Source organism: Desmodus rotundus, chromosome 7 (genome assembly GCF_022682495.2).
Source record: "Desmodus rotundus isolate HL8 chromosome 7, HLdesRot8A.1, whole genome shotgun sequence".
NCBI classification, from domain to species: Eukaryota; Metazoa; Chordata; class Mammalia; order Chiroptera; family Phyllostomidae; genus Desmodus; species Desmodus rotundus.
This window is the reverse complement of record NC_071393.1, coordinates 131825499-131839396: the sequence shown is the minus strand read 5'-3', so window position 1 is coordinate 131839396 and position 13898 is coordinate 131825499. Positions and strand designations below refer to the sequence as shown.

The 13898-nt window shown below is 42.5% G+C and overlaps 1 protein-coding gene across 3 annotated transcripts in view; it reads right to left on the bottom strand.

Moving 5' to 3' along the window:
- VRK1 (VRK serine/threonine kinase 1) overlaps nucleotides 1–13898 on the bottom strand; it is a 71346-nt gene that overhangs the window by 22312 nt on the left and 35136 nt on the right. For all 3 annotated transcript variants that reach the window (XM_024568294.4, XM_024568295.4, XM_071222080.1), the window contains exons 4-10: nucleotides 8812–8881; nucleotides 7829–7916; nucleotides 5204–5312; nucleotides 4995–5087; nucleotides 2860–2992; nucleotides 1970–2090; nucleotides 1621–1679 (exon numbers count right to left, since the gene is read on the bottom strand). In XM_024568294.4, the coding sequence (XP_024424062.2) occupies nucleotides 1621–1679; nucleotides 1970–2090; nucleotides 2860–2992; nucleotides 4995–5087; nucleotides 5204–5312; nucleotides 7829–7916; nucleotides 8812–8881 (673 nt within the window). The remainder of the gene's footprint in view (nucleotides 1–1620; nucleotides 1680–1969; nucleotides 2091–2859; nucleotides 2993–4994; nucleotides 5088–5203; nucleotides 5313–7828; nucleotides 7917–8811; nucleotides 8882–13898) is intronic.

Below are 13898 nucleotides of genomic sequence, written 5' to 3'. Positions count from 1 at the left end.
TGCTGGGTGACGAGATACAAATTCGGGATGAGGAAACCCGACCCCTCCCTTCACAGCGCACAGCAATTACCTGCAGGTACTCCCCGCACCTCTGCATGTGTTAAGTGGCGATCTAGGGTAGTCAGAACTGGACACAGGCCAACAGCAGGACACATACACGGTAGCACTAAACACAACGGAACACACACAGAAGCAAGAACGAACAAACGACTGTGGACTACGTGGCCGTGGGGTCGGGGGCCTGGCGCGCAGCGTGGAGACTCCCGCCGACAGCACAGCAGTGTGTGCACGGAAGTAGCTGAGAGCCGATCACAAGCACTCTCACCATGAAAACATTAAGTATGTGAGGTAGTGGACGTGCTCATCATCTTGATTTTCGTAATTAGTCTACAATGTATATGTGTATCAAATCATCATGTTGTATGCTTTAAATATATACAATTACAACTATTCCTCCATAAAATGAAAAATAAATAAAAGCATCCAAACACCAAGCAACATGGGAGTGAGCTGCACAAACACAACGCTGAGTGAAAGACACGGGCCCCACCAGACCCGGAAGGTCAGCTCCACAGGGGCTGGGCGTTCACGTCCCATTCAGGCCGCTTACTCCACATCCATACAGTTCAAACGCAACTCTCTGCTGTTGGAAGTCAGGCTAGTGCTTCACTAGGCCAGAGGGACAGGCCAGGACCAGGAGGGGATTCCGAGAAGCCTATAATGTTCTGTTTCTTGATGTGGTCAGTAGGTTGCAACTTTAAATAGCATAAGGTCAGGGTAGACCCCCCTGAAAAAGAGACAACTAGGCAAAGGCTTGAAAAGACCTCTGACTCCACCCAAACCAACCACTTCTCTACCTCCGAACCTGCTCCTGCTGGTCCCCTGCGTGCTCCTTTAGCAGCCTATCCCCAAAACACAAGCTAGAGAGATGTCCCCTCAACACAGACAGGCCATGTCACTTTTCTACTCCACACCTTATACTCTTGCTCAAAGCCAAAGGCAAAGCCCTCGTGACGGCCCAGAAGGACGCCTTCCTCAAATACACCCAGCACTTCTGTTCCTTCCGCCCGGAGCTCCCCACCCCGATCCCATAGGGCTCCTTCCTTCTCTCCTTCCTCCACTGCTCACACGTCCCCACCTCAGTGAGGCCATCCATGCTCCCCCATTCCAAATCCCAGTCCTGCTCCCCACCCGGTTCCCTAGTTCTACTCCGCGCTTTCTTCCTGTTCCCTTCGTACTAACTACGCAATGTACTATACAAGTCACTCCCTTGTCCCCGCCCTACTTCCGACTAGACTGCTGGCTTCATGAGGACAGCGACCACTGTGCTTTGTTCGCAGATGTGTCCCTAGTGCCTAGAATGCTCCCTGGCACACAATAAAACTTCAAAAAAGACACAGCTGAATGAATGAGTGAAACGTGGCTCCCTTCCTGGAGGCAGTAAGTAACTGAGGGAAGCCCCCGCGCTCCCAGAGCTCGCTTCCGAGAAGCAGGTGCTTTCTGAGCAGCGCAGCCCAGTACCACGATCACACCTAAACTCTTCCGTCACTCCGTGGGCACCGTGACTCTTTCCTCTCGGAAAACAAAATCCCTGTGAATATGTAAGAAGTCTTTTCCTACCTGGCTTGTTTTTCCCAGGAAAGCACTTGTCCATCAGACTTGCTATGTTTTCTCTGTATCTGTTAAGAATTAAAGAATGAGTCACTGCCTGAAGCTTGATGCCACAGGGTCATTAACATTGAACAACTGTACGTAGCACAGTAACAGCACCGCGCTATGTGCGAAGTATGCTCACAGACACTCTTCTATAATAAACTGAACAAAAGACCAAGCGATCTTACTGTTTCACAAGTACTTTCTTATTTCTACATTAGTATCAGTTAAAGCTACAGTTCCAAAAAGGAATTATGACTGGACAATGTCTGCCTCATGGTGAGTTTGCCCAAAATAATTTATAAGTCTCCTTTACCTAATTTTGGAATCTCTAACATAGTTAGGATCTTTCAAATTATCCTCCCATGGAAGATGGCCGCTAAGCCACTGGATCATACAATAACCAAGTATTTCCAAGTCGCCACGTCTGGATGGGGCTATGAATACAAAAGAAGTGGATTAAGCATAGTGAAATAATTTTTAAGGTTAATTTCAAGGATATATAAAGCAATAAGGTAAAACAGTCACTCTACAGTCTTGTTTCTCATCATAAAATTCTGACTGCATTCAATAAAAATATTGCGCATTGGGTAGTACGAAAAGATACTTTACCTCCAACTAATAATTTACTTTAAAACCTAAACTGGCGAACTCTAGAGTTTCAAACGGAGACTATTAATCTAAGAAATAAAATATAAAACTATGACCCATTTAATATTGCCTTTGGAAAAACTGAAGATATCAAAAATGCTATGAGCCATTAAGAGAGCCAGAGAACTGGGGGATTTAGCTCCCCCACTTTTGGGCACAGAAAAAAGAAATGACTGCTGAGGAAACAGACTAATTTAACAAGTGACAAAACACAAATTTACCTGTTACAAAACTGTAGCTGCATGAGAAACCTAGACTTTTGGGGGGGAAACAACCGACACTCTGTTTAAGCTAATGCAACCACAAAGAAAGCCCACGCAGTGGCCTGGACCGCCTTCACTGAGAGAACTCACGTCTCCGAAGCGTGGGTGGGAGGACACCGGAGGGACCACAAGGGGCCTGGGGCTCCTCTGGGAGTCCAGCCGCCCCTCCTCGCCCACCCTGCCCGCCTCTTCATTCTCCTCCTTAGTTATTTATGCAGAACTAATAAGGACCACGTAGGAATTGGACTGCAAACGCCAGCAGTGCGTCTCCTGTTCAGCTGCCCCGACGTACCCACGCCATTGTGTGCATCGATGCTGGTGAACTCAATGGTGCCATCATGACATCTTCTAGGGTCTTCCTTGTATTCTTTGTGAACTCCTTCCGGGCAGTACCGGTAAGCAAGGCCGTAATCCACCAGGTACACCTACAAATTTCCAAGCACCGGGACAGATTAGAGCCAGAATGATTGCACACAGACTGCTCCAAAGACCAGAAACAAAGTACTGCCACTTAAGGGTGATGCACTGCAAGACTGCTTCACCCCAAACAAGTCCGGTCCTACGTGCGAACAATAGCGAGGACTTCCTTCTACAAGATTCCTATTTAAAGGAAAATGTTAGGTGACCACGTAGCTACAGTCCAGATAGTATCACCTGACTTTGTATACTGTTTTGGATATGCGTTATACTTATAATTAATCTTGCCTCCTCGATTTGAGCATGGGTTATAAACCTCATACTTTTCTTCACAGTCTGGAAGAAAACTCAGCACAAAGCAAACCGTCAGCACTTGCCGCGCGCAGTACAACTGCCACACTCCAGTGTGATCCTGCTAACGTCGCTGACACACGACACATTAGTTGTCTTCGTGCCTCTGCATCTTCACTTGTAAAATAATCCGATATCAATACCCTTCATAAAAGAATGCCAGGTTTTAAAAATGATTTCAAGAACTTCTAGATGAGGTTCTCGTCTACATTTAAGTATTATGTATTAAAGACAAGCATTCAACATTAAAAGTGAACTGTAACCTTACACACACGTGTCGGTGGGCATGCCCACGTGGGTCGGACTAGCATGCGGACCCAATGAGTCCGGCTTTCTCCACGCACAGCCTCGCCCTGCATTTCTGGTTCTGGGGGCTGTCTCACACATGCATGCAGTTGGTCACAAGAGGGAACTGAAGTAAAAATATGGAGATGGATGTAGCCCATACGTCTAATCCTAGAAAAAGAACCCCATCCAAAGCCTATGCCCAAAGATTAACAGAGCTGCAAAATATTTCTGTGTCAACAAAAGGCAGCGTGTTTTAGTGAACTGCAAACTGAAATAGGTTGTATTGTTAGGTATTATATTACCTAAGTCCATTCTACTTCAATTAATGAAATCCTTATCATTCAGGTTCTCAGCGCTCTTTTATTTGCTTTTAATCTAAAATAAGATGGCTGGAAATTCTGTGACTGCCTTTAAGATTTCTCCATTAGCATGCTTTCGTGTAGCAACTTTCTTCTGTATATGTATACAGATCCCTTATGGCCACCGTAACGGAGATGGGAGGGAGGGGATGCGAATATATGAGATGATAGAAAAGAGAAGCCAAAGGAAAAACTAAGCAAACAGAAGTCAAAGACAGGTCTGAGGAAAATAAAAACGAAGCATGGACTGTGGCATAAACACATGTAAAATGTTTAAATAACCCTTTCTCACACAAGAACAAGCACGAAGCGAGGGAGCACACAATGGGTGAGCGCGGTGGCCCGCCATACAACGTCAACTACACCTTGCATGCCGAAATCACAACAGCAGCTATAATCAAGTAGTACAGACCCTCTGCTCCAACTAAACCAACTCGAAAAAAAGGTAAAATAACATCAGCTTTTCTCCTTTCCTTAAAAAGTAAAAATTACAAAGGAAATGTAATAAACTAAGAAAAAAAAAAAATGCAAATCTGAATCCCAAACACTCAGGGCACAGAAATTTCGACAGCTAAGATATTTGTGTAAACCAAATGATTTGAGTAATCAACATGTTAAAGACCAAATTTTCCAAGCAACAGAACACTTACATTTGATGGATTTCTTGAACAAAGGAAATAAAAAAATGACAAAGCAGACAGGCAAACATAATTCATTGGTGCACTATATAATTTTAAGCTTCCACCCCCAAATAGCTATTTGAAATTCATTTTGTATCACAAGCACTTCTTCTGAATATTATTTAGGGCAAAATAGCCAGCTTGATAAAGTGCCAACAAATTGCATCAAAAATGCAGAATGTTAACTAGAGAAAAGTGTCAAGAAGAAATATTATTATTACCACATCTACTTCAAAAAGTAAAACTTCTGCATGGGTTCGAAAGTTCACAGCAACCACATTTGTTTTCAAACAAGAGGTTTTAAATTGTAGAAATTAAAGTGATAAAACTACCTGGTCAGGATTCTTGCAGCTCAGAAGAAGATTTGAGGCCTTGATATCTCCGTGTACGTACTCATGCTCGTGAATATATTCCAGAATATCCAGCTATGAAAGCATCACATAGAATAAATTAATGCAGTACCCAATACCAACCAGCAGAGGACCGAGCTTCAACTCAGGAGCTTTACTGGTTAAAAACAAGAAACACGTAGCTCACATACAATTCTTAAGCTTAGCTGCAAGACGGTTTTCCGAGAAAACCTTTTGGCATTGGCTTCATATATTTTCTGAAGGTCACTCCCAAAGCGATCCATTATCATAAACCTGTAACTGAAGACAAACAAAAAAAGACAATGAGCAACATATAACTCTGCAAAACTGACTTTGCAAAGAGTACTTTCCTGTCAAAGTAGTTTTCCAGACAATGTTTAGGAAAAAGACGACACAAAAGGCAAACCCTTGAAACAGTTTCCTCTAACTAGAAGTCTCAGGAGCCAGCTGCTCTCCTGTCCTTCCCCCGGAGGCCTCCTCCGGGTCTCCGGTAGTCCGAGGAGACGGCGCGCCGTGTCAGACAATGCCCACAGAGAGAACCCACCAGGTTCACTCACAGTGAAGGCAAATCAGTCAGAGTAAGAACGGTATCACTGCTTTTTCCTTAGTTAATGCACATTTCTGGGCATTAGCCTCCTTCCTGGGACTGCTTTCCTCTCCTGCTCCTCCTAAGACATGAACTTGCTGGAAGTGTCTCCTAAAATGGAGCATTAATCGCCTCTAAGGTAGTGATTTACTTTTTAGGTTGAAGCCCTTAAGAACAATCATTTTGTTTCTTATAAAAGTAAAGATATAGAAATCCTTACTTTTCCCTGCAACTGATTTGAATTAATAGGTAACTCAGTGCTTAGAACAGTATCAGGATTATAAAAAATGTTATTTGTTATCACTATTAAGTTATTTATACTGATTTCTATTTTCCCACTATTTGCATTGTTTTATTCAAATTTCTAGGAACGTGTATGTAGACGGTTTTACTTTAGAGGAGCTACTTAGGAATAACTTTCATGTTGGTACTCAGTGGTAGAAATGTCTTCCCAGAAGAGTGTGGTGAAAATTTTTACGCAAGTGCAGAACCAAGCCTCAGCTGACGTGGCTAAGTTAGAAACAGGGAGGCGGTTAAGTGGCTGTTTATAGAGCAGTGTCACAGACCAGTGGAGTGATCTGTGAATATGAACAAAGAACTACTTAATGTGAGGGATGAATGGATCCCAAGTTCAATCAAGTATCTGTGGTTTGGTCCTTTTTCAGACTGCTAGCAGAGGCTGTATTTGTTACCCATATATTATTTTATACTAATTTTAGACTCACGTCACTTACTTGTAAAAACCAACACGCACACGTGCCCTCGGTCTCATCCCTCAACCTTTGAAACCAGGCAGTAAAAATTATCGTTCCCTCTTTCTCTTAGAGGTCAAGGTACTGGAAACTCTTCCACGAGTGAATACATTTGCCACTGACTAATTGCAGGACTCTGGGCAAATCACTGTACCTCGATAGATATTAATCATTTATCAAAGATGTCCACACAAGATGATCTCTGGCTCTCTTCCAGCACAAACACGGGCAGAGTTCTGAATTTTGTATTCGGCTTGTTGTGTTTTCACGTTAGCTCTCCCTTCCCTATTGCACGCGTCATACTGTGCTCTTGTCTTAGAAGCCGACGCCACACACGGGAGTGGGATTCTTACGTCCTGGTGACGTTTACTCCCCTATGTCCAGTGCACTGGTCAAAAGGCTCCACTACTTACTGAAGGACGAATTATCTTCGTCTGCGATCCTCTGCTGCAAAACGGGGCCGACAGGAGGGGCGCCCACCCCTCCCGGTGATGGGAAGGGGGTGCACTGATGCACTGAGGTGCTTGCAGCAGCCCATGCGCACACCAAGGCTTCTGTAAACGCTAGCTGTTGCTACTCTGATGGTTATGTCTCTTATCCCTGTTGGAAGATATCCTGACACATTTTTAGTGTGGGCTTGGCTTTTAATGATTTATTGAGTGATTTAACTAAACAAGTCAGAATCTGGAAAACTTAAGACAAACGTGGTCCTCAGAGCAAAAGATGAACTGGATTACTGCAACCTGGTGCTACTTCTCATCTTCACAGCAACTCCATAAAGAAAGCCCCATTACTCTCCTCTCACACGCGAGGAAGCACAAAGAACTGAGAGTAACCAGCCCAGAACCACGCGTGATGGAGTCTAGTGTCATCCAGTTCACTGAAGTTTAGGGGGGGGTTTGTTGTTGCTGCCAACAATCTCTTTCCCTCTCTGAACTCCTCAAGATCCCTAAGAGTCAGAACCACACAATTTAGCACTTAACTGTTCTAAATGTTTCAATCACATTCCACATTAGCTTTTTCGCACCAGACAGACTGAAGCCTCATAAAAAGAAGACTCTACAGTGCGGAGATTATGTATCTAACACGTAACACCAAATTGAGAGGGTCCCTTGTACATAAAGGACGTGGAGTGTTTGTTTGTTTATTTTTAAAGACAAAAAACGCAAGGGGCGTTTGGGTCTGTTCCTGCTTGTCATCTGGGCCCCGGGAGGCTGTCAGCGCTCTGTACAAGCCCTCCGGACCAGAGGCGCCCCTGCCAACCAGGCGTCGCAGTCTGTTGCTATGGAGAGCAGAGAGCTGCCACAGCACCTCGCTGGCCTGTCGACGAACCGCGCAGGGCCTGGAGGAAGGCCAAGCAGTGGCCCTGTAGTTGCTCACGGTGTCCGTCTTCGCTAAACCAACTACACAGTGAATGCCCAAAGAGAGAAAGAGAAACGCAAAACGTCTATTTTTACCTTTTTCCATTTTTGTCATGTAGTCCAGACCCCCAATACTTAGGAACACCCAGGTATTTCAGTTTATGGGTACGGATCCATTTCTGAACTAAAAATTAAAACAGATGCTTGTGATTTCAATTCTGTTAGACATAAATAATCTTTTAAATCATTAAGAGTAAAATTTATATGCATAACAAAATTTCATTTTTATTTATTCATAAAAAAGTAAACAGTACTTTATAATCAATAAATAATACGTAACTGAAAGCACTTTGATTAACCCACAATGTTTTCTTAACCTGCCCTAAACACTGTCTTTACAATGAATAATCTGCAACAAAACATTCTTAAGTCAAACCATAGTACTCTGGGTGCAATTAATATCCCTAATTATGTAAGTGTTTACTTGCTTCCACAGACATTTTTTTTACCCCAATCTAAAAGTTTATACTTCACTCTAAAAGTCCTCAACCAGGAAATGATACCCCAGGAGGGAGGGAGGGCTTGCTTCCTTGAGATTGCCAAGCCTATACTACCCTACCAGGAGACACCTTGGGTCCAGGGGGTAGGGGTACAGAGTAGCAAGAAGAGGCCCTACTCTGTACCTTGGCAGTCTGTTCTGTTTCGTCAATAGAACGGTCATTTTATACAAAATGACACAGCAACCCCCACCCCAGGCTATGTTCTCCAGAGTCCAGAACATTATGCAAACAGATGTGGAGATCCTTGAGCCGTATGTGTCATGGATTAGGGTCATTTCTCAATTTTTAACATTTCCTAAATTATATGTCATCACTCACTTTATTCCATATATCAATACAGGTAAAATCTTCTAACAAACTCATTAAGAGATCAGAATTCTTCCATACAGATCTCATTTTAAATAGAACATATTTATACAGTTAAAAATAAACAATCACAATGCAAGACGCAATGCTCTAGTCTTGGCAAAACAAGCAGTGGTCATGTTAAAGTGTAAACACAAGCCCTACAGTTCTTACTTTGCTCTGGTTTGGCAGCTCGCTGGTAGAACTTTAATTCAGTAAAAAGAGGTCCATTGTCACTGGGTTCCTTGAAACACAGGCGTGCGTTAGTACTAGCAGCAGTTAAAATTACGGAGTTATTTTCAGTGAACCTTCAAAAAAGACTAACAAATCAATTTTTCTTACCAAACGAGGTAGTTTTGATGCTTAAGTTTGTGACTATACTTAAGAGTAAATCAAACTGCTTCAGATGTTCTCGGACAGTCCGTAAGTCTTACACTTTTCTCCAGTTGCAATTCCATTACGTGATAAATTACACAAAATTAAGTGTATGGTTCAGTCTTCGTAAAAGCTTAAGAAAAATATTTAAACTTAACTTTATCTTCATTAAGCTTTCTTTGAAGCAAAGATGAGCAACCACATTAACTCTTTCACTGAGAGGCTACAAGACATTTTTGAGATTTAATAAAACGTCAATACTTGATTTGACCAATTAGTGGCAAAACCCCCCTTCTTTCGTGTTTCTCATGGCGATTACGTACAGTCTGTCAGGACTGGCAGAAGCCAACCTTACCACAAAGAGTAATATTCTGGAACTGAAGAGACAGCGAACTCCGGCCATTTAACTGCAGCCTCTCCTTTCGGACACTGATTCTCACGGGTCAAACTGAGGGGCCCTACAATTTACTTACGTGATAATTGAAAATCCAGAGAAAAATGGGGCTCAGTAACAATTGTTTCCCACCAATTTTACTGGATTACATTCATTTCACATTTTAAGGGACATTAATAGTCAAAATTTTTTGTAAAGGGGTATATACTCACAAAAATATATTTGACAACTAAGAAATATCAGCCTGCTGGAAATCTTGTTTAAAAAAATATATGAAAAGGTGGGAAAGATCTTACAATTTTGTGGGCTTATAAAAACAAATTATTGAATTTTTTAAAGAGAAAGGAAGTGAGGATCTGAAGTGGGGTGGGGGAGAAAAGAGACAGACAGACAGACAGACAGACATTCATCTGCTGTTCCACCCACCCGTGCATTCATTGGTTGCTTCCTGTATGTGCCCGACCAACGTGGGACCCGCTACTCAGCCAGGGCCATGTGGACTTTTTAAACAGTGACTTCGGTCACATTAAAATTGGTTGGTATTTATTTAGTGTCTGATATTCAGTGTTGGTATTATCCTGTTTATTGAGAATCTGAGGAAAATTTTGAAAAGCAGCGAAAATCTCAAATGAGAAAACTAACATTTCTAAACTAATTTTAGAGCTGCTTTTCCTTTAGGAAGTATGAACAAAGTTACTTTGGACAGAGTATATGTGCAGCTGGAGTTCAAGGGTCGGAGGAGCAGTGGACGTGCTACATGGGGCCCACTGCCCTGAGAGAACGTCCGTGAAAATGCATCGTTTGCAGGAATGCATTTTGCAAATACTTGAAATGTGTTCTTCATTCAAGACACCCTCACGGTCAAAGACGTTAATTTTGCTCCTTGAGGTTTAAATATAACCACTCTACACGCACAGTTCTACCATCTCAGGTTTCTTGTAGGTTAGAAAAATAGGAATCCAAGTTAAAGAACTCATAGGAAAAAGACTAAGCCAATCCTCAGAGTCAGGCAGGACTAGTCAAGACTGAGCATTCGACCGCAAAGAGGCAACATATATGACACTTGGATCAGAACCTGAAAATAAGCTCGCCTCGTGCGTCACAGCTAAGCGTCCTTCTCAGCCCAGCCTTGGAAGTGAACGGCACACAAGGCCCTGGCATGTCACCACCACTCTTAAGAAGAAGGATGGAACCAACATACTAGGGTGTGAGGGCCGAGTCCCTAATGTGCAGACTCAGTACGTCAAGGGTCCGCAGAACCTGCGGCTCCTTTTCCCTTCAGCAGTGGTAGCTGGACAGACACAGGAGCATGCTCAGAGCTCACGGGGCTGAGCACGGGCCTTCAGCAGGAGTAAGGACTCGGTTGTAAGAAACAAAGAAATGGATATAAAAGAGGAGGCATTTTGGTAAAGTTACTCTCCAAAAGCTAACTTTTAGAACAGCTCGTTAATATAATTCAGGTTTGAAAGGGGTTTTCCTAAGACAAATCCTGGCTTATTATCCATCAGTATAAAATTCTGATTTATTCAATTTCAACCTATGTCATATCAAGTTTAATTTTCAGTCTTCCCTTCAGGCAATAATTTATTAAACTTATAATAATGAGAATCAACCTATATAAATCAGGCTGTTACAGTGGAAGCCTCACTACAGTGACAGCTCTCTGAGCTCATTTCAGATTTTTCTAATCCAGTAAGACTCCATTACAACAAAATAAAGGAGCTACTTCCTTGGCGCTGCACTCCAGCCAAAGCCAGCTATTTCTGTTGGAGAAACTACCTTAACTCATAACTAAAATTTTATTAACATATTTCAAATCAAAAGTACTTTGCCAACTCTGTAATAGCCAAGATTTAGAAAAGAAATCGGGACTGACATTTTAACTAGAATATCACTAAACATTTCTTTAAGACTTTTAAGTGTCAAAATGAAGATGACAACAGGAAAAAATTAAAATGTGATATATTTCAATGGCACCATCTAAAAGCAACTGGCTGCCATTTCAAAATGAAGCTGTATAAAGTTTCTCCTTCCTACCAAAAAATTAGGATACATGAATTGAAAATTCAGGTCACTTCTCGTATCAGTGAGGGAACATATAAACATCAGTCTGCAAACTTCCTTCCAAAGAATACAAAATACAGGTTTTTATTAGTTCACACTGGAAAGTGACGACAATACAAAGAACACTTAGGACCCAAGACCCCAGAGCCTGACCTGTATTTGCAGCTCTCTCTCACTCACTGACACAGCTGCAGAGAGGGCGTGTAACTGAAAGTGCTAGTTATTAAAAAGTCTGTTAACAAGAACTGACAAAAGAGAATTGTTTCTCCTTGCATTATCCGACTTACTATGATCAATTCACCATTTCTCCGGGCACATTCACTCCCTGAAATAAAATGCAGAGCGTGCCGCCCAGCTCTCTCCAGTCAGAGAGACAAGGCTGCCATCTCTGGAGCCCGGACTCCAAGGCTGCTCCCAAGTCCGCAAGGGTGCGCGCCCCGAGCAAAACCAGACCCACTCATTTGGTAGAAGAAAGAATATATTTAGCATTTCCCTAGACATTTATCTTCAACATGTGTGTCTTAACTTCATTTCAAAGCCAACTGTAAAAAATTTGTGGGTTAACTACAATATTTGGGGCTCTTCTGCAGAGCAAATGTGCATGTTAGCAGCAACCACGATTTTGGCCCTGTCTCCTGCATGAAGGTGGAAGCCCAGCCAGAAGCACAGGGCACCTGTGTGCCCCTCCTGACACGGATCCCCCAGCGAGGATAAACATGACCGTGCACACGTTTCACCGGACGTAACTAAGGTGCTCTGGGCCCCAGGCTCTACCGGTGGCTCTCAGCCTCGATGCACCGAGCAGCCTCTGGGAGCTGCGCTCGCCAGCCCAGGCGCACAGAGACTCTGATGGCAGAGACTGCACAGGCGGGGCTCAGGACTGCCGTCTGACATGCTGTTATGTCACCACGTTTCACGTCACATTAAAAAGCAATTTGCCTTTATTTTCAGCATTTGCTGAGATTTTTTTTTCTCTGAAGACAAAATAGGTGCTCATTTTACAAAATTGGAAATATTTTTGCTATGTTTTCCTCACATACATAGCTATTTTATAAAACTTCCTCTATACTACAGTTTTCTATCTTGCCTTTCTTTTAGTAATTATGACATTTCCCCAGAGCAGTATTTATTCTTTGAAAACATGGTTTTTAATAGCCCTTAATGTTTTATGTGCCAAATGTTCATAAATAGTTCAGATTTTAATACTGAAAAGATCTGATACCCATTTTATATGCTTATGTTTGATGAACCATTTCAACTTTAGTATTATAAAGCTCTAAGAACAGAGGAGTTACAGTATGGACGGAGCCCCGGCACAGCCTGTCACAAGTGAAGGCAATTTCAAAACGGGCCTCCTCTAAAGGCACAGGCAAGAAACGGAAGTGGACAGTGTAAAGAGTGAAAGGATAAATTATTCAAAAGAATAAAATAGGCATTTAAATAGGCAGCTTAAAGAACATAAAGTTTGAAACAAGGTCCTTAGCATGAAATAACTGAAAACCAGGTCAGGGAGATAAACTAAAAACAGCCAGTGGCACGAGAAGGATATTAGCGTGTGAAATTGTGAAATAAATGGCAACAGAGTGGGTGCGAGAGGAGTTTAGAGGAGCTCGGACAAGGCAGGTACCAGGAAAGAAACAAGCGACCGCAGTTATGCAATCTCTGAGAGACGACAGAGAAAGCCAGCACCACTGTTTTGTTCATGGCATTCTTCCAGGGCCACAGAAAAACGACGATGCTGAAAACGTTCCTGAAATATTAAATGTAAGAGAGAAATCAACTGAATATTTATCACTGTCCTAATTACAGAGGGGAGTAACATAGGCTAAAGGGAACAAAACTAAGTTAGGAGAGAGGAGAGGCAGAGCACAGAACCAGGTTTGATAACAAATGGCTTTAAACTAAGAAATGTAAAGTAATTTGCTACCTTAAGCAGTTAGGAAATACTTGTTATAACATATATTCCACAACTCTAAGTAAAAAAGGTAGTAAAAGTGAGGTCACAATGAAACACAACTGAAATTCTTAGAACTACCCATAACAAAGAAGAGGACCATACCTCTAAAATAAAACACAATTTGAAGAGGCCCAGGTTATAGAGGAGACAGACCAGTTCCACACCAGCCCCGCCTCCCTCCCACGACCTGGAGACGGCCGCGCAGGATGACCAGCTGCAGAGCGGTCCGAAGGGACCCTATTTGTTGAACCTCCAGATTATGAGAAGTCGTATGAGGATCTTCTTCCTTCTTACAATGGAGACTTTTTAAAGGTCCCAAGAAGAAACTAATCTTATTCATGGATTTTAATATTTTAATTAATCGTATCAAAGACAATGCAGATAGAATTCTGCAATTCCATGCAAGTGACCCAATTTAACAGCGGGATCCTGTCCTACAAATAAGAAAGAAGAAGACCCCGAGTGAAAAGG